The sequence below is a fragment of the Netta rufina genome (genome assembly GCF_964035555.1).
Source record: "Netta rufina genome assembly, chromosome: W".
Classification (NCBI taxonomy): Eukaryota; Metazoa; Chordata; class Aves; order Anseriformes; family Anatidae; genus Netta; species Netta rufina.
The window spans coordinates 9,528,242-9,543,282 of record NC_140139.1 but is presented as its reverse complement, the minus strand read 5'-3'; the positions used below and the strand labels follow the sequence as shown (position 1 = coordinate 9,543,282).

Here is a 15,041-nt window from a genome sequence, read left to right as displayed (position 1 = left end):
CATTCCCCAGAAGAGGCTGTTGGAGTAGCAGGGCACAGGGTGCAGGAGGGCTCCGTTTGTGTGGTTCCCCTCCTGTGGCTGTTGCAGGGCTGCATCAATGGGCTCGTGGTGCAGAGCCTGCTGCAGCTCCTGGCTGAGGCTCCTCCTGGCCCCATCGTGCAGCAAGTTCCCCAGTTTTTGCCTCATGTGCAAAATACTTAATTTTGATGGCCTCTCTCTGATGGTCCTTTGGTGTGGCTACCTGCCTTCCCCAAGTCAGGGGAGCCAGGGCAGTGTTCCCCTGTGGCTTTTGCTGGTGTTTAACCGCCTGTCAGCCAGGATGCTTGGAGCCTGTTCCTGGGGCTGGGGTGTTTGGGGGAGCTAAACATGTTTGCCATTACAAGAGATTTGTGCTCAGACTTTGTCATGTTTATTTCGCAGCTGTAGTGAGTGATCTCCAGTAACTGTCAATCCTCCCTGTGCTGCTTCCATTTTTAATTTGTGAAGGCTCCCCAGAGGCTGGGAGATGTGGAGATGCTGTGTGATTAACGAGGAGCTTGCAGCTGCACGAGCTGCTGCTTGCAGCCCAAGTAGTTCCTGCTGGGGTCAGTACCTTGGGGGGGACCTCCCGGGGGACCTGCCATGTGTGGGTTCATCCTGCAGCCGTGCTGGTCCTCCACGTGAGTGTGCACGCACAAAAAATGACATTTCATGGGAGCATCAGGTTCAACATGTGAGCAGTGATTGTGTTGTGCAGTAGCCTGCTTGCATGGTCAGATGTGTGGTCCTTGTGAGCTGGAAGCTCCTCTGTTGGTTGTGTGATGGAAGAGGAGCACAGTGGCTTGGGGAGGAAGGTGGTGTTTGAGTAGCTGGTGGGCTGCTTACTCCATCCTGCTTCAGACCCTAGGAAAGAGTCAGAGAGAAGACTGGGGGGGTTAGCATCACCTGCTGGATGCAGGAGCAGTGGCTCCTGGCTCCCATGTGTGCTCTGGGAGTTGTGTAAACCCTGGTCTCTCTTGAGGAAGTGTCCATGGCTGCTGTCATCGGGGCAGAGGGGTCCTTGTGCAGTTCCCATTTCAGGTGACCACAAGAGGACCTCTCCATGCTTTTCATTTCTGGCCCTGCTGGCGGCATGTTTTTTTCAGCAGTTGCCTTGTTCTGCACCAGAGGAGGTGACATCTTGGTGACATGAAGGAGGTGACCTATTATCAGAAAGTAAAGCTGGCAGGCTTTCAAAGGAGATCAGTATTCTGGGACAGATGCACTGGGTAGATGCACATGGTAACCACAGGAGCATCTGCTCGAACGCCCTCAGAGCTGCCCTTACTGGTGATGCTACATTTAAGGCTTCATCGGCTTCTCTTCAGTACATACATGCCCTTCAGATGGTCTGGGTGCCAGCTGCTGGCTTCCTTATGACTTCACTCACTGGCTAAGGGACAAATGCAGGATTATATCACAGAATCACAGAATTGTCTAGGTTGGAAGAGATCTCAAGATCGAGTCTAACCTCTGACCTGACACTAACAAGTCCTCCGCTAAACCATATCACTAAGCTCTACATCTAAACGTCTTTTAAAGACCTCCCGGGATGGTGACTCAACCACTTCCCTGGGCAGCCCATTCCAATGCCTCACAACCCTCTCAGTAAAGAAGTTCTTCCTAATATCCAACCTAAAACACCCCTGGCGCAACTTTAGCCCATTCCCCCTCGTCCTGTCACCAGGCACATGGGAGAATAAACCAACCCCCACCTCGCTACAGCCTCTTTTAATGTACTTATAGAGAGCGATAAGGTCGCCCCTGAGCCTCCTCTTCTCCAGGCTGAACAAGCCCAGCTCCCTCAGCCGCTCCAGACCCCTCACCAGCTTTGTTGTCCTTCTCTGGACTCTTTTGAGCACCTCGATGTCCTTCTTGTAGCGAGGGGCCCAAAACTGAACACAGTACTCGAGGTGCGGCCTCACCAGAGCCGAGTACAGGGGAACAATCACTTCTCTCACCCTGCTGGCCACACTGCTTCTTATGCAAGCCAGGATGCTGTTGGCCTTCTTGGCCACCTGAGCACACTGCTGTCTCATATTCAGCCGACTATCCACCATCACTCCCAGGTCCTTCTCTGCCTGGCAGCTCTCCAACCACTCATCTCCCAGCCTGTAGCTCTGCTTGGGGTTGTTGTGACCCAGGTGCAGGACCCGGCACTTGGCCTTGTTGAACTTCATGCAGTTGACCTCAGCCCATCGGTGCAGCCTATCCAGATCCTCCTGCAGAGCCTTCCTACCCTCAAGCAGATCGACACACGCACCTAGCTTGGTGTCATCTGCGAACTTACTGAGGGTGCACTCAATGCCCTCATCCAGATCATCGATGAAGATATTAAAGAGGACCGGCCCCAGCACCGAGCCCTGGGGAACGCCACTAGTGACTGGCCTCCAACTGGACTTGACTCCATTTACCACGACTCCTTGGGCCCGGCTATCCAGCCAGTTTCTAACCCAACGAAGCGTGCGCCAGTCCAAGCCAAGAGCAGCCAGTTTCTTGAGGAGAATGCTGTGGGAGACGGTGTCAAAAGCCTTTCTGAAGTCAAGGTAGACCACATCCACAGCCTTTCCCTCATCCACCCAGTGCGTCACTTTGTCATAGAAGGAGATCAGGTTCATCAAGCAGGACCTGCCTTTCATAAACCCATGCTGACTGGGCCTGATCGCCTGCTTGCCCTGCAAGTGCTGCGTGATGACTCTCAAGATAATCTGTTCCATGAGTTTCCCTGGCACTGAGGTCAAACTGACAGGCCTGTAGTTACCCGGGTCAGTCCTCCGGCCCTTCTTGTAGATGGGCGTCACGTTTGCTAGCCGCCAGTCGACTGGGACCTCCCCCGATAGCCAGGACTGTTGATAAATGATGGTAAGCGGCTTGGCCAGCTCCTCTGCCAGTTCTCTCAGTACCCTTGGGTGGATCCCATCCGGCCCCATCGACTTGCGCACATCCAGGTGCCGTAGCAGGTCGCCAACCATTTCCTCATGGATAGTGAGGGCCACATTCTGCTCCCCATCCCCTTCCAGCAGCTCAGGTTACTGGGTATCCAGAGAGCAACTGGTTTTGCTGCTAAAGACTGAGGCAAAGAAGCCTCAAAGAAGCCTTATGCTGAAGTTCTTCATTTCCTCTGTGGATCAGAGGAGATAAAAGGGGTTTGAACTCAGTCCCTGGTATCTCCTGCAGAGGCGTGCAAGTACTCAGGGGTGCATCCATTTGCACGTGTTGGCTTTGGAGAGGGGCAGGGGTTATTGCTGGGAATGCATAGGGCTCTGGTTTTGTTTTGCAGCAGAGCTCCTAATTCCTTGGTGATATGTGCCCTGAATGAGACTGTCCTACTCTCCCAGTAGGGTTTGTAACATAAGCCCCCTGGGTAATGGCTTCTTATTGTGCTAGCAGTAGTCTACATGTGAGCTTTTAGGAGAAGGCTGTGCTTCTGGAGCAGGAACTGGAGGGAGGGGTTACTGTCAGGACAGTTAGGTAGCTGAACCAAGCCCTGAGATCCTGTCTTTAATTTGGTACCTGCATCTATTTGTGTTTGCACAGCCTTTTCTTCCTTTGCTCTGTATTTTGACTCTCACCAGTAAGAATACATTTAAATACATTTAAAATCTGCACAGAGAGCACCTAGTGATCCATACTGCTGCTGCTCAGAAGGTTTGCATCCTGGTTGGGCTACCTGCCAGTCTGCACCCTGAGCACACCTTAAGGTACAAGCCCCCCAAAGTCCTTGTTTTCTGCAGAGCAGCATCCCTGTGGAGGCAGAGCTGCTGCCATGTGTCCCTGGGGGGCAATGTGATCTCTACACTGAGCACAGCATCACCTGTGGCTTCCTCCGGGGCTGCCAGCCAGCCACACTGTGGTGCTCTGCAGGATGTTTTCCCTTTTTCTAATGCATTTTTAACAAGCGGAGGTTTTAAAAATAGATTCTGGTGTGATCACTGTTTCACCTCCACATCCAAACCTCCTCCCTGGACTGTTAGCAGGCGCACTGCTGACTCAGCACCTTGCTTACTGCTGCAGTCCTAGAGAAGCTTTGCAGTTCCTGTCCTTTTCATGTCCCCAGCCACAACGCGAACCTCATCATCCTTCCGCTTCCAGTGCAGCCAATGTCACGGGCCTTTTAAATTAAGCTTTGTTAATTTCTTGGGCATGTTTCTAGAGGTTTTCTACAGCTTTGGTTGTGAGGAGGATAGGCAAATGTTGTTGTGGCCCTTATGTGTAGGATCACAAGATGGGCCTCTTGCTCATGGAGGAAGAAGAGGGCTCATGAAGGAAGAAGGGGGCATCTGTGCTGGTGGGAGAGGCAGGTGCTGCTCAGCAGGTGGCCAAGGACTCAATTTCCATCCTTTTTCCTTCTCAGGCCCCCTCCGTTCCCACTGTCCCAGCTGCAGTGATGGAAAACTCGTCAGTGGCATCCGCCTCCTCAGAGGCAGGGAGCAGCCGCTCGCAGGAGATCGAGGAGCTGGAGCGCTTCATCGACAGCTACGTGCTGGAGTACCAGGTGCAGGGGCTGCTGACCAACAAGATGGAGGGGGACGGGGAGAGTGAGAAGACGCAGTCCAACATCTTGCAGGTTGGTGAGGAGCGTGGGCTGAGGGGGACTGCAGGGCTGGGCAATGCCAAAGCAGCTTTCCTAGTGTAGAAATGCAGTGAAATGCTGGATTTGGGGCAGCTTTCTGCTTCAGCCAGGTGTGAGCACTCCCCAGCTGTGTTTTGTATTTATCATGAAGTGGTCTCAGGGTGTGCCTTGATGTTTTTTTTGGTTTCTCCAGGGTTCCTTTGTCAAGTGAAGGACACTGGTGAGAGGCTGCCCTGCACACAGGGGCCGGCAGGGTGCACATGTCTGGAAGCAATGGGTGCTGTTTGGATGGCATCTCCACTCTGTCCCTTAGGAGCAGGTGCATGTGAGTGGAGTCTGTCTCAAACAACGCATTGCTTCACCCACAAAATCCCACCAGCTTTAGGAAGAGCTGTGGAGACCCAGCAGGGGGTATCCAAATATTGAGAAGTGTTCCCACATTCCTACATTCCTGTGCTGCTTTTCTCCATGTGCACAGGGATGTTAGTGAAGAGACAGAGATGCTAAAGGCATTAAAAGCCCCATGTGTCCCCTAACACTGTGTCATGCCACTGCACATTTTAATATGTACAATAACCTGTTTGCTTGCTTCCTGAGTGTTGTGTCAGAGAAGCAAACTGCTCTGCTACAGAGGATGTGAATACCCAGCAAAGAGAGTGATCGCTTAGGGGAGATGAGATTTGGTGGTGTCATTAGGATCTAAAAAAAACCCAAAACTTTAAAAATTGGCTTTTTGGCTCCCACACGAGGAGAAATTTAAACCTCCTGAACTGATGCTGTTGTCCTGAGGAAAATCCTCCGTATCGTGGAGCCAGCGCTCCTGGAGATGGGATGGCCAAATGGCATGGGACTCACGCAGCAGGGAGCTGAAGGACTCTGCTCTGTGCCCTTGGGTTTGTGAGGCTGCAGTGAGCTCAGGTCCATGCAGTGGGGTGCTGGGCATGCTGCTCTCCTGCCATGCAGAATGGTAGAAGAACAGGTGCAGGCTATAAACTGTGTGTACACTGGGCCTGGGTAAGAAGGACTTGAAGCCAGGGTAGACTCTCCCTTGTTAGGGGACTTAGCTAATGAAGCAATACCCATTAACCCATTAGGCCTTGCCAGGGCTTTCCAGAAGGGATGGGAGGTGTTTAATAATGGATGGGGTGAGGAGTCCTGCAGGAGGGCTCAGTCCCTTCCCTTTGCCCAGGAGATGGGCAGCAATCCTCAATCACCGGCGCTGCGTGGCTAACAAGTTTCCCTCTGCCCCATGGCTGCAGGGGGGGCAGGGCACCTCTTCCCAAGCCGGGCTTGCTGTGGGATGTGCTTTATTTATTAGTATGTGTTGAGGGATTTTTGAAACAGCAAGGAGGCCATCACTTGCTGCAGCTGAGCAAACCAAGCTTCCAGGACGACTACAAGGAGTTGCCATAATGATGTTCTTCTATCGCCCGATTGAGGAATTAAAAATATTGTTGCAAGCAGCTGGCACTTCCTTCAAGGACAAGATCTATGTGACTGCTAATCACAAGGGGGTTGTTTTCTTGCAGTTGTTTGTCTGAGTGCTTTCGACCAATAATCACAGAATTTCTAGGTTGGAAGAGATCTCAAGATCGAGTCTAACCTCTGACCTGACACTAACAAGTCCTCCACTAAACCATATCACTAAGCTCTACATCTAAACGTCTTTTAAAGACCTCCCGGGATGGTGACTCAACCACTTCCCTGGGCAGCCCATTCCAATGCCTCACAACCCTCTCAGTAAAGAAGTTCTTCCTAATATCCAACCTAAAACACCCCTGGCGCAACTTTAGCCCATTCCCCCTCGTCCTGTCACCAGGCACATGGGAGAATAAACCAACCCCCACCTCGCTACAGCCTCTTTTAATGTACTTATAGAGAGCGATAAGGTCGCCCCTGAGCCTCCTCTTCTCCAGGCTGAACAATCCTAGCTCCCTCAGCCGCTCCTCGTAGGACTTGTTTTCCAGGCCCCTCACCAGCTTCGTCGCCCTTCTCTGCACCCGCTCAAGCACCTCGATGTCCTTCTTGTAGCGAGGGGCCCAAAACTGAACACAGTACTCGAGGTGCGGCCTAACCAGAGCTGAGTACAGGGGGACAATCACCTCCCTAGCCCTGCTGGCCACACTGTTTCTGATACAAGCCAGGATGCTGTTGGCCTTCTTGGCCACCTGAGCACACTGCTGGCTAATATTCAGCCGACTATCCACCATCACTCCCAGGTCCTTCTCTGCCTGGCAGCTCTCCAACCACTCATCTCCCAGCCTGTAGCTCTGCTTGGGGTTATTGCGCCCCAGGTGCAGGACCCAGCACTTGGCCTTGTTGAACTTCATGCAGTTGACCTCAGCCCATCGGTGCAGCCTATCCAGATCCTCCTGAAGAGCTTTCCTACCCTCAAGCAGATCGACACACGCACCTAACTTGGTGTCATCTGCGAACTTACTGAGGGTGCACTCAATGCCCTCATCCAGATCATCGATGAAGATATTAAAGAGGACCGGCCCCAGCACCGAGCCCTGGGGAACGCCACTAGTGACTGGCCTCCAACTGGACTTGACTCCATTTACCACGACTCCTTGGGCCCGGCTATCCAGCCAGTTTCTAACCCAACGAAGCGTGCGCCAGTCCAAGCCAAGAGCAGCCAGTTTCTTGAGGAGAATGCTGTGGGAGAAGGTGTCAAAAGCCTTGCTGAAGTCAAGGTAGACCACATCCACAGCCTTTCCCTCATCCACCCAGTGCGTCACTTTGTCATAGAAGGAGATCAGGTGCGTCAAGCAGGACCTGCCTTTCATAAACCCATGCTGACTGGGCCTGATCGCCTGCTTGCCCTGCAAGTGCTGCGTGATGACTCTCAAGAGGATCTGCTCCATGAGCTTTCCTGGCACTGAGGTCAAACTGACAGGCCTGTAGTTTCCCGGGTCTGCCCTCTGGCCCTTCTTGTAGATGGGCGTCACACCTGCCAGCCACCAGTCAACTGGGACCTCCCCCGATAGCCAGGACTGTTGATAAATGATGGTAAGCGGCTTGGCCAGCTCCTCTGCCAGTTCTCTCAGTACCCTTGGGTGGATCCCATCCAGCCCCATCGACTTGCGCACATCCAAGTGCCGTAGCAGGTCACCAACCAGTTCTTCATGGATAGTGAGGGCCACATCCTGCTCCCCATCCCCTTCCACCAGCTCAGGGTACTGAGTATCCAGAGAACAACCGGTATTGCCGCTAAAGACTGAGGAGAAGAAGGCATTAAGCACCTCCGCCTTTTCCTCATCTCTTGTAACTAAGTTTCCCCCCACATCCAGTAAAGGATGGAGATTCTCCTTAGTCCTCCTTTTTGTGTTGATGTATTTATAGAAACGTTTTTAAAACGTTAATCTTGTGTTAGAAGCTTTACGCCCCTGCTAGATTGCTATAAGAGTCAGGCTATTCGGGTAAAAAAGGGAGCATTATCTGACCATATTGGTGTGTGTCATGACTTCAGCCATTCTTCCTGCGACAAATGGTGCCTGAACCGGGACCCGGGACATTGGTGATCAAGCCGGACCTCAAAACTTCTACGGGAGAACGGAGGAGTCAGTGAAGATGGGACACGAGTAGCGCTGTGAGTCCAGAGTGGCGGGAGGTAGGAGATCGCTTATGGGATAAAGCCATCTCAAGTGGAAAGCTGGATAAAGAAGTGAGTGGGATGTGGCGGACAGTGATTAATGCGCTGTGTGGTATGAAAGCCGAGCAGCAGGAGGTGATGGCGGCAGCGCAATCTCTAGCAGTACCACCTGGGACTGACAGAACGCCTGGTGCAAAGCGCCTCCAGCCCCGCTGCCCGCCCTGCTGTCAGCTCTGGGCACCCGCCCACCTGCCCCGCCGCCGGCTGCTGCGTTTCTCCAGTTTGAGCACCCACCTGCACGCATCGGGTGCTGCCATGTTCCACCTGCTGCTGCGACCGGGCCTGCCGCCCCATGGGCCCCCGCTCGCCGCCGCCGCTGCTTTCCCCTCACCACCCCCCACCCTCGGGCTGCCCTCCCCACTCAGCCCGCTGGCCCCTCTGCTGGCGTTGCGGACCACCACCGGCAGCTTGGCCAAGGATGTGGGTGGATCCCCTGAAAAGGCGGCCACAGATCTCAGCAGTGAAAACAAGAAACTCAATAAATCCCAGCAGCTGAAAAAAGTTTTCAAAGAGCGTAGTGCTGTAGGGGTTTCATTCCATGTTGGAATTTCATTAGTATTTCTAGGAATCTTCTACCTGGCTGTGTCAAGTGGTGTGGGAATGACCGTAATGTATTGCTGTTAGGACGATCAAGTACATCTTTGACCAGATTGTTTGTTTTGCCAAGGATAATTGATGCCGATTATAATGGACAAAAAAAAAAAAAAGGACGCGGAACAGAGATGCGGTGAGACACAGGACGCGGAGAGACGTGGGACGCAATATTGTGTCAGACTCACAGCATGTGAGCAGGACCAGTGTGGGTGCCAAGCCAATTTGTGAAGGCTGCCTGTTGTGGTTTAACCCGGCCAGCAGCTAAACACCACACAGCCGTTCGCTCACCCTCCCCCCTCCCTCTCTGGGATGGGGGAGAGAAACGGGAAAGTGAAGCCTGTGGGTTGAGATAGAGACAGTTTATTAAGACAGGAAAATAATAATAACAATAATAATAATAACAATAATGATGATAATAGTACTACTAATAATAATGTGTACGAAACAAGTGATGCACAATGCAATTGCTCACCACCCGCTGACCGATGCCCAGCCTAACCCCGAGCAGCCACCTCCCCCACCCCAGCTAGCCACCCTTATATATTGTTCAGCATGATGTCAGATGGGATGGAATACCCCTTTGGCCAGTTTGGGTCAGCTGTCCTGGGTCTGTCCCCTCCCAGCTCCTGCTGCACCCCCAGCCTGCCCACTGGCAGGACAGAGCGAGAAGCTGAAAGGTCCTTGGCTTGGTGTAAGCACTGCTCTGCAACAATTAAAACATCGGGGTGTTATCAGCACTCTTCTCATCCTAAGCCAAAACATAACACCCTACCAGCTACTAGGAGGAAAATTAGCTGTGTCCTAACTGAAACCAGGACACTTCCCAAGATGTCTCAAGGGACGGGGAAGTTGTTGATGGTGATTGATTCTAATACTGCCAGCAGGGCTTGCGCTCGTAACCAAGATCAAGCCGCAATGAAATCAACGAAATCTTTGGGTGACATGGGCTAATCAGACTGGTATGTCAGAATTTTGTCTGTCCATGGCATCGTCCACAGATCCGTTCAGGACTTGCCTCATAGGTATACCTGTGTATGACCCTTCTGAGTTTGGCCAATATGCTACCAACAATCACTGCAATGCCTCATCTGCAGCTGTGTGCTCAGCGAAATTGATAAATTCACTTACTGTCTCATTGCCCAGGGATCCACAAGAGTTACAGTTACGTGGGTCTCAGAGGATTGGGAACACATCACAGAATTGGACTCAAACATGTTTTGTGTTCGGTAATTTACAGCAAAGATTAAATCCTTTCAAAAAACAATCCAACAGGGTGGACAAATGTGACTTCAGAAGGGCCATACAGGTACAGAAATACAAGTAACACCTGTGATTACAATGACACTGCTAGGCAGGGTTTAGGAGCTTATGGCACGGAGACAAGGGGCAACAACTATAGGGTTTGGAACAATTGTACAGCTATGGCCTTACCTCCTGATGTTTTTCTGATTTGTGGGGATAGGGCCTGGCAAGGTATCCCTGCAAATGCTATCAGAGGTCCATGTTACTTAGGTAAACTTACTATATTTGCTCCTAGCTTGTCACAGTTGCCTAAGATCAGCAGACATAAATGGGCATTGCTCGCACCGGATTGCAATGATAATGTTGAATTGCTTGGTGTTGCAGCTAGAGTGGCATTGGCAATTTTCGTGCCAGGAGCAGCAGCTGTGGCTGCACTTAATAATTTGGAAAAATTGGCATGCTGGGCCGAGAAGCAAGCCAATGCCACAACAGAGATACTTGAGGAGATGTTACCAGATCAAAATAGTCTGCGACATGCGCTCTTACAGCATCGAGCTGCTATTGACTTCTTGCTCTTGGCTCGAGGGCATGGGTGTGAGGACTTTGAGGGAATGTGCTGTTTAAACCTTTCTGATCATAATGAGTCAATTCACAAATCCATTACTTTCCTGAAAGAGCACATGAGAAAGATTCAATATGATATCAATCCTTTCAATCAATGGCTCACTGATTTGTTTGGGACGATGCCTAGATGGTTACTGGGATTAGTCAAAGAGGGATTAAGGATTCTATTTATTGTGGTGTTAATCATCATTGTGTGTTGTATTGTAATAAATGTGGTTATAAGGTTACTTGCAAAACTGTTACATCAGGCTTGGTTTGCTCAAAAAGAAAAAGGGGGAATTGTTGAGGATTTTTTGAAACAAAAGCAAGGAGGCCATGACTTGTTGCAGCTGAGCAAACCAAGCTATCAGGATGACTATGAGGAGTTGCCATAACGATTTTCTTCTATCGCCCGACTGAGGAATTAAAAATATTGTTGCCAGCAGCTGGCTTCAAGAACGGGATCTACGTGACTGCTAATCACAAGGGGGTTGTTTTCGTGCAGTTGTTTGTCTGAGTGCTTTTGACCAATAATCTTGTGTGAGACACTATCTGCCCCTGTTAAGTTTGCTATAAGAATCAGGTTATTTGGGTAAAAAAGGGAGCATGATCTGACCATATTTGTGTGTGTCACGACTTCGGCCGTTCTTCCTACAAGTATGATGTATTGGCATGAAGAAATTACCTGTAAACGGAACCTTCTAAAGAATAGGTTTTGCTGAAGAGAGGTCTTTTGTGAATTGATGATCAAAGCCATTATAAGTGGGGAAAAATATATTTAAAAATCAGGTGATCCCAAGCACTTCAATGATGCATTTTTTTATAACCCCAGGCTGGAAAATGGCTGTGTTTGAAGTGATGCTTTGGAGGGGCATCAGGTCAAACAGGCAAGCACTGCTTTATTTAACGTGTCAAGTTGAGAAACACTATTGAATTAGAAATAAATTAATAGTCAAAGTTTTTTAACCACTTTGCAATTCAGAGGAGGTTTAACTCTGAACAGCAGGAAAATTCTCATCCTGATTTGCTCTTTCCTTTAAAGGAAAAGGTAAATGAAATCGGGAACTCACTTAAAAGCTATTACCCAGACTGAGCGTGAGATAGGAGCATGGTTGGTAAATGGGATTTGGTCTGCCCCTCTGTCCTGGAGTCTGCATCCTCAGGACAAAAGATGCTAATTCTCGTGAGGACCCATTTACAGTTTTTGCATTAAGATTCTTTCCTGGCTGTCACAACCAAATCCATCTTGTTTTTGTGGAAATGGGGCATTGACTTTTCTCCATGTCCTGCCTGCATGAAAGGCACTGCATTTTTTTCTTTTTTTTTTTTTTTTTTTTTTGTCAGTTCTAGGGATACTGCCTTTAAAGATAGTCAGATTTTATTTTAGAGGAAAAATAGTAACGGAAGATCTGAACGGTGAACCTTTTAATTAGACCACTTTTAAAGGCATCTCAAGTTAAGCAGCTAGATGTGTTTGTACCTCAGATGATGGGTATCTACTTGGAAATAGGATTTCTATGTGGCTCCAGTGAAATGCAGTATTTTGTATTACTCAGGGCTGCACATGGGACAAGTGAGGTTGAGCTTCTAGATGTGTATCACCTGCTTTTATCAAGTCATGCTTTCAGAGTTGGACTAAGAAGGAATTACCTGTTGTCTCCAAAAGGTGTTTACTTTCCCACCTGCCCAATACTCCAGACTTGTGTAAGAAATGAGCAGGAATCATTTATTTCTGTTTTTCTCTTCGTGATTGCTCCTTATCAAAGCAAGCCATAAACACACACGTATCCTGCCCCTTGCTGGAGTAACTGTGTTGGAGCCGGTGCGGGGTACATTGGTTTGCCAGCCTGATTGAAGGCAGCAGGCTCCCTTTCAATGAGAGCTGGAGGAAAAAGGATGGCTTTATGGCTAAGGTGCTGGACTGAGACCAAGAAAACTGTTTTAACTGCAAGGCTCTTCTGGAGACTTAATCTTTAACTTGGGGCAAGTTATTCAGTGTCTCCGCAGTGCACTTCCTTGTGCCTGCGGTAACACTTCCTCTGCCGGAGAGGGGACGCGTCTGGTGCCACATCCTAAATAGCTGCTCCCCATGCCCAGTGAGTCTGGCAGAAGGCTCTGACGTGCTGCCAGGAGCAGCACATGGGGGAAGCAGCCCATGAAAGGGGTAGTGCGAGGCAGAGGTGGGGTGTGACAGCCTGCTGGGCGCCTGGCATGGCCCTTCCAACACAGGGATCACTTTATGTGACTTTTAGACTCCTTGTCCTATTCCATGGCTTCATCTGTGCCTGCCAAGAAGCTCTCAATTAGTTGCTGTTTGGAGGGAACCCTTTTTAAATTTTATTTATTTTCCATGGTATGAGTACACCCGCGCAGTGACAGTCCCAGGATGAAAGACCTCAGAAATGGGAATGGTCAAAAAGGTTAGGCCTCAGCTGTGGCAGGGAAATCAAAATGACTTTAGGATTAAACAGTATCGTTTAAATAGTATTGTTCCTGTTTGTATAGAGAAAGTTGCTTTATTATTTGTTTTGACAATATGCTGTAGCTCATCTCTTCTTTGGGAGGCGGATATCAAATGGCCCCAAACTGAAATTCTTCGATGCATTGCTGCAGCTGTGGTATAATGTTTTAGCTGAACCTGCAGCACTATTTTCTGTTTCATTTAAAAACAAAAACATCACCTTTTTTTTTCTTTTTTTTTTTTTTACCCCCCTCCCCCAATCCTCTGTAAAGGTACAGCTGAGGTAGGCTGGCTGCGTTAGCCCCAAGCCACCGAGTTTGGAGCCTGCAGGGAAAAGCAGAGGGTGTTTTTCTTGCAGAGCACCCTTTGGCTGCCCTCGGCATTGCGGCCAGTGTGCTGGGATGGTTCTTGCAGCTTTCAGTGATGACAGCTTCTCCTGGAGTTTCCTGCAATTGTTCATGAATCTTTCCTCTGCTTGCCATCCGTGGGTGGAGCATTTCCCAGCCAAAGCTTTTGAGATCATCCCTCGTGTAAAATGGAGCCCTGTTTCTCTGGAAAAAGAGATGGTGCCACGGAGGGAAGGCTGGGGCTGCTCCTGGCAGAGCAAGGGGCATGAGTCACGCTGCCTTTTGCCAACAGTCCCTCCTAAAAACACGCTTACCCACAGTCGTACAGGGATGCCCTTGGCCCAGACGGTGTTTGCTGCATTATGTGGGCTGACACAGCGGTTTCCCCTGTCCAGCTATTATTTTACACAATGCCTTTCTATCCCTTTTACAGTGGACGGCAGATTGTAGTGAGCAGCTTGATGGCCGCTGTTCCCCATCCAGAGAGAAGGGCTCATCGTCTCCTGAACACAATCAGGTAGGGCTGCGTCTAGCTCTTCCTCCCCAAGCATTGCCTCTCTTCTACTGTGTCTCCCAGTGCTAAGCCTGTCCATGCTGCCAACTCAGCATCACAGTGCTTCCTCCTCTTGGAGGAGGAGGGAAGTGGGAAGATTTTATATAAATACTTTATTTGCATTCCCTTTGTGGGGCAAATAGGAAATTTTGATGCATTTCTGAAAGCAATTCATTAAGTGAAAGGCTTTTGCTATGGTATGTATTGAGGGATCCAGCAGGGCTGTCGGACATGAAAGGCCTGGCAGCAGCTCCATCCCAGGCTCCACTCACAGAAAGGGCACTAACAAAAAACAGAGCTTCTCTGAGGGTTTGTCCCATTTCTCCAGACAGAGGGAGAGGGAAGGCTGAAACTCCTTCCTGGCAAGGCCCATCCCTCTCTGCTGTGGCTATCTCCTGTCATCACCAAGCAAAAGCCTGTGTTGTTGGCAGCAGGTGGGACTGCGATTTATTTTACTGCTGCTTTGTGTGAGTATCTGTGTCCTGTCATACTTCCCAGGAACTTGTTGTGTGGTTGGGAGCCTTGGAGGCTCCTCCAGTTGATGCCCATGTCGTGTGCCTCCTGCGCGGTGGAGAAGTGAGCACACTGTTTAGGTCATACCATAGGCACCAGCTGAACTCTCCTGCACCCTCTGCTCTTGCCCTCTGGTGCCCTCCCTGAGGGGCTGGTGGTGGAGCAGGTGACTGGGTTGCCCTTTCCCGTTAAGCCAGCAGAAACAGCAGCACATCTGTGGCAGGTGGAGATGGTGGGCTTCCATTCCAGGGTGCTGGTTGGAAAGGACTAGCCTTAGGAGCATCCCCAGGACGGTGCTCACAAGTTCACAGTGCGTGATATTGGGTGTCCTGCACTGTTTGGGAGTGTGGAGCTGTGAAGTGCTTTGCAGGGGTTGTATGCTCTTGTCGCTGAGCGTGGCACATCCTGCCAAGGGATATCTAGACCCAAGCCTTGCTAATAACAAAACCTTGAGAAGTTCCCACACCTCCACAAGATCAAAG

General features: G+C 50.2%; 2 protein-coding genes across 7 annotated transcripts in view; one reads left to right on the top strand and one right to left on the bottom strand.

Annotated features, from left to right (window-relative positions):
• LOC311220853 (very low-density lipoprotein receptor-like) overlaps positions 1-15,041 on the bottom strand; it is a gene marked incomplete at both ends in the record, with an annotated part of 391,622 nt that overhangs the window by 164,417 nt on the left and 212,164 nt on the right.
• CTIF (cap binding complex dependent translation initiation factor) overlaps positions 4,378-15,041 on the top strand; it is a 156,975-nt gene continuing 146,311 nt past the window's right edge. For 4 of the 6 annotated variants that reach the window (XM_084304526.1, XM_084304525.1, XM_084304523.1 and 1 more), the window contains exons 1-2: positions 4,378-4,585; positions 13,927-14,010. In XM_084304526.1, coding sequence (XP_084160652.1) covers positions 4,406-4,585; positions 13,927-14,010 — 264 coding nt within the window. In that variant the 5' untranslated portion in view covers positions 4,378-4,405. The remainder of the gene's footprint in view (positions 4,586-13,926; positions 14,011-15,041) is intronic. The other 2 variants (XM_084304527.1, XM_084304524.1) reach the window with 1 other exon arrangement.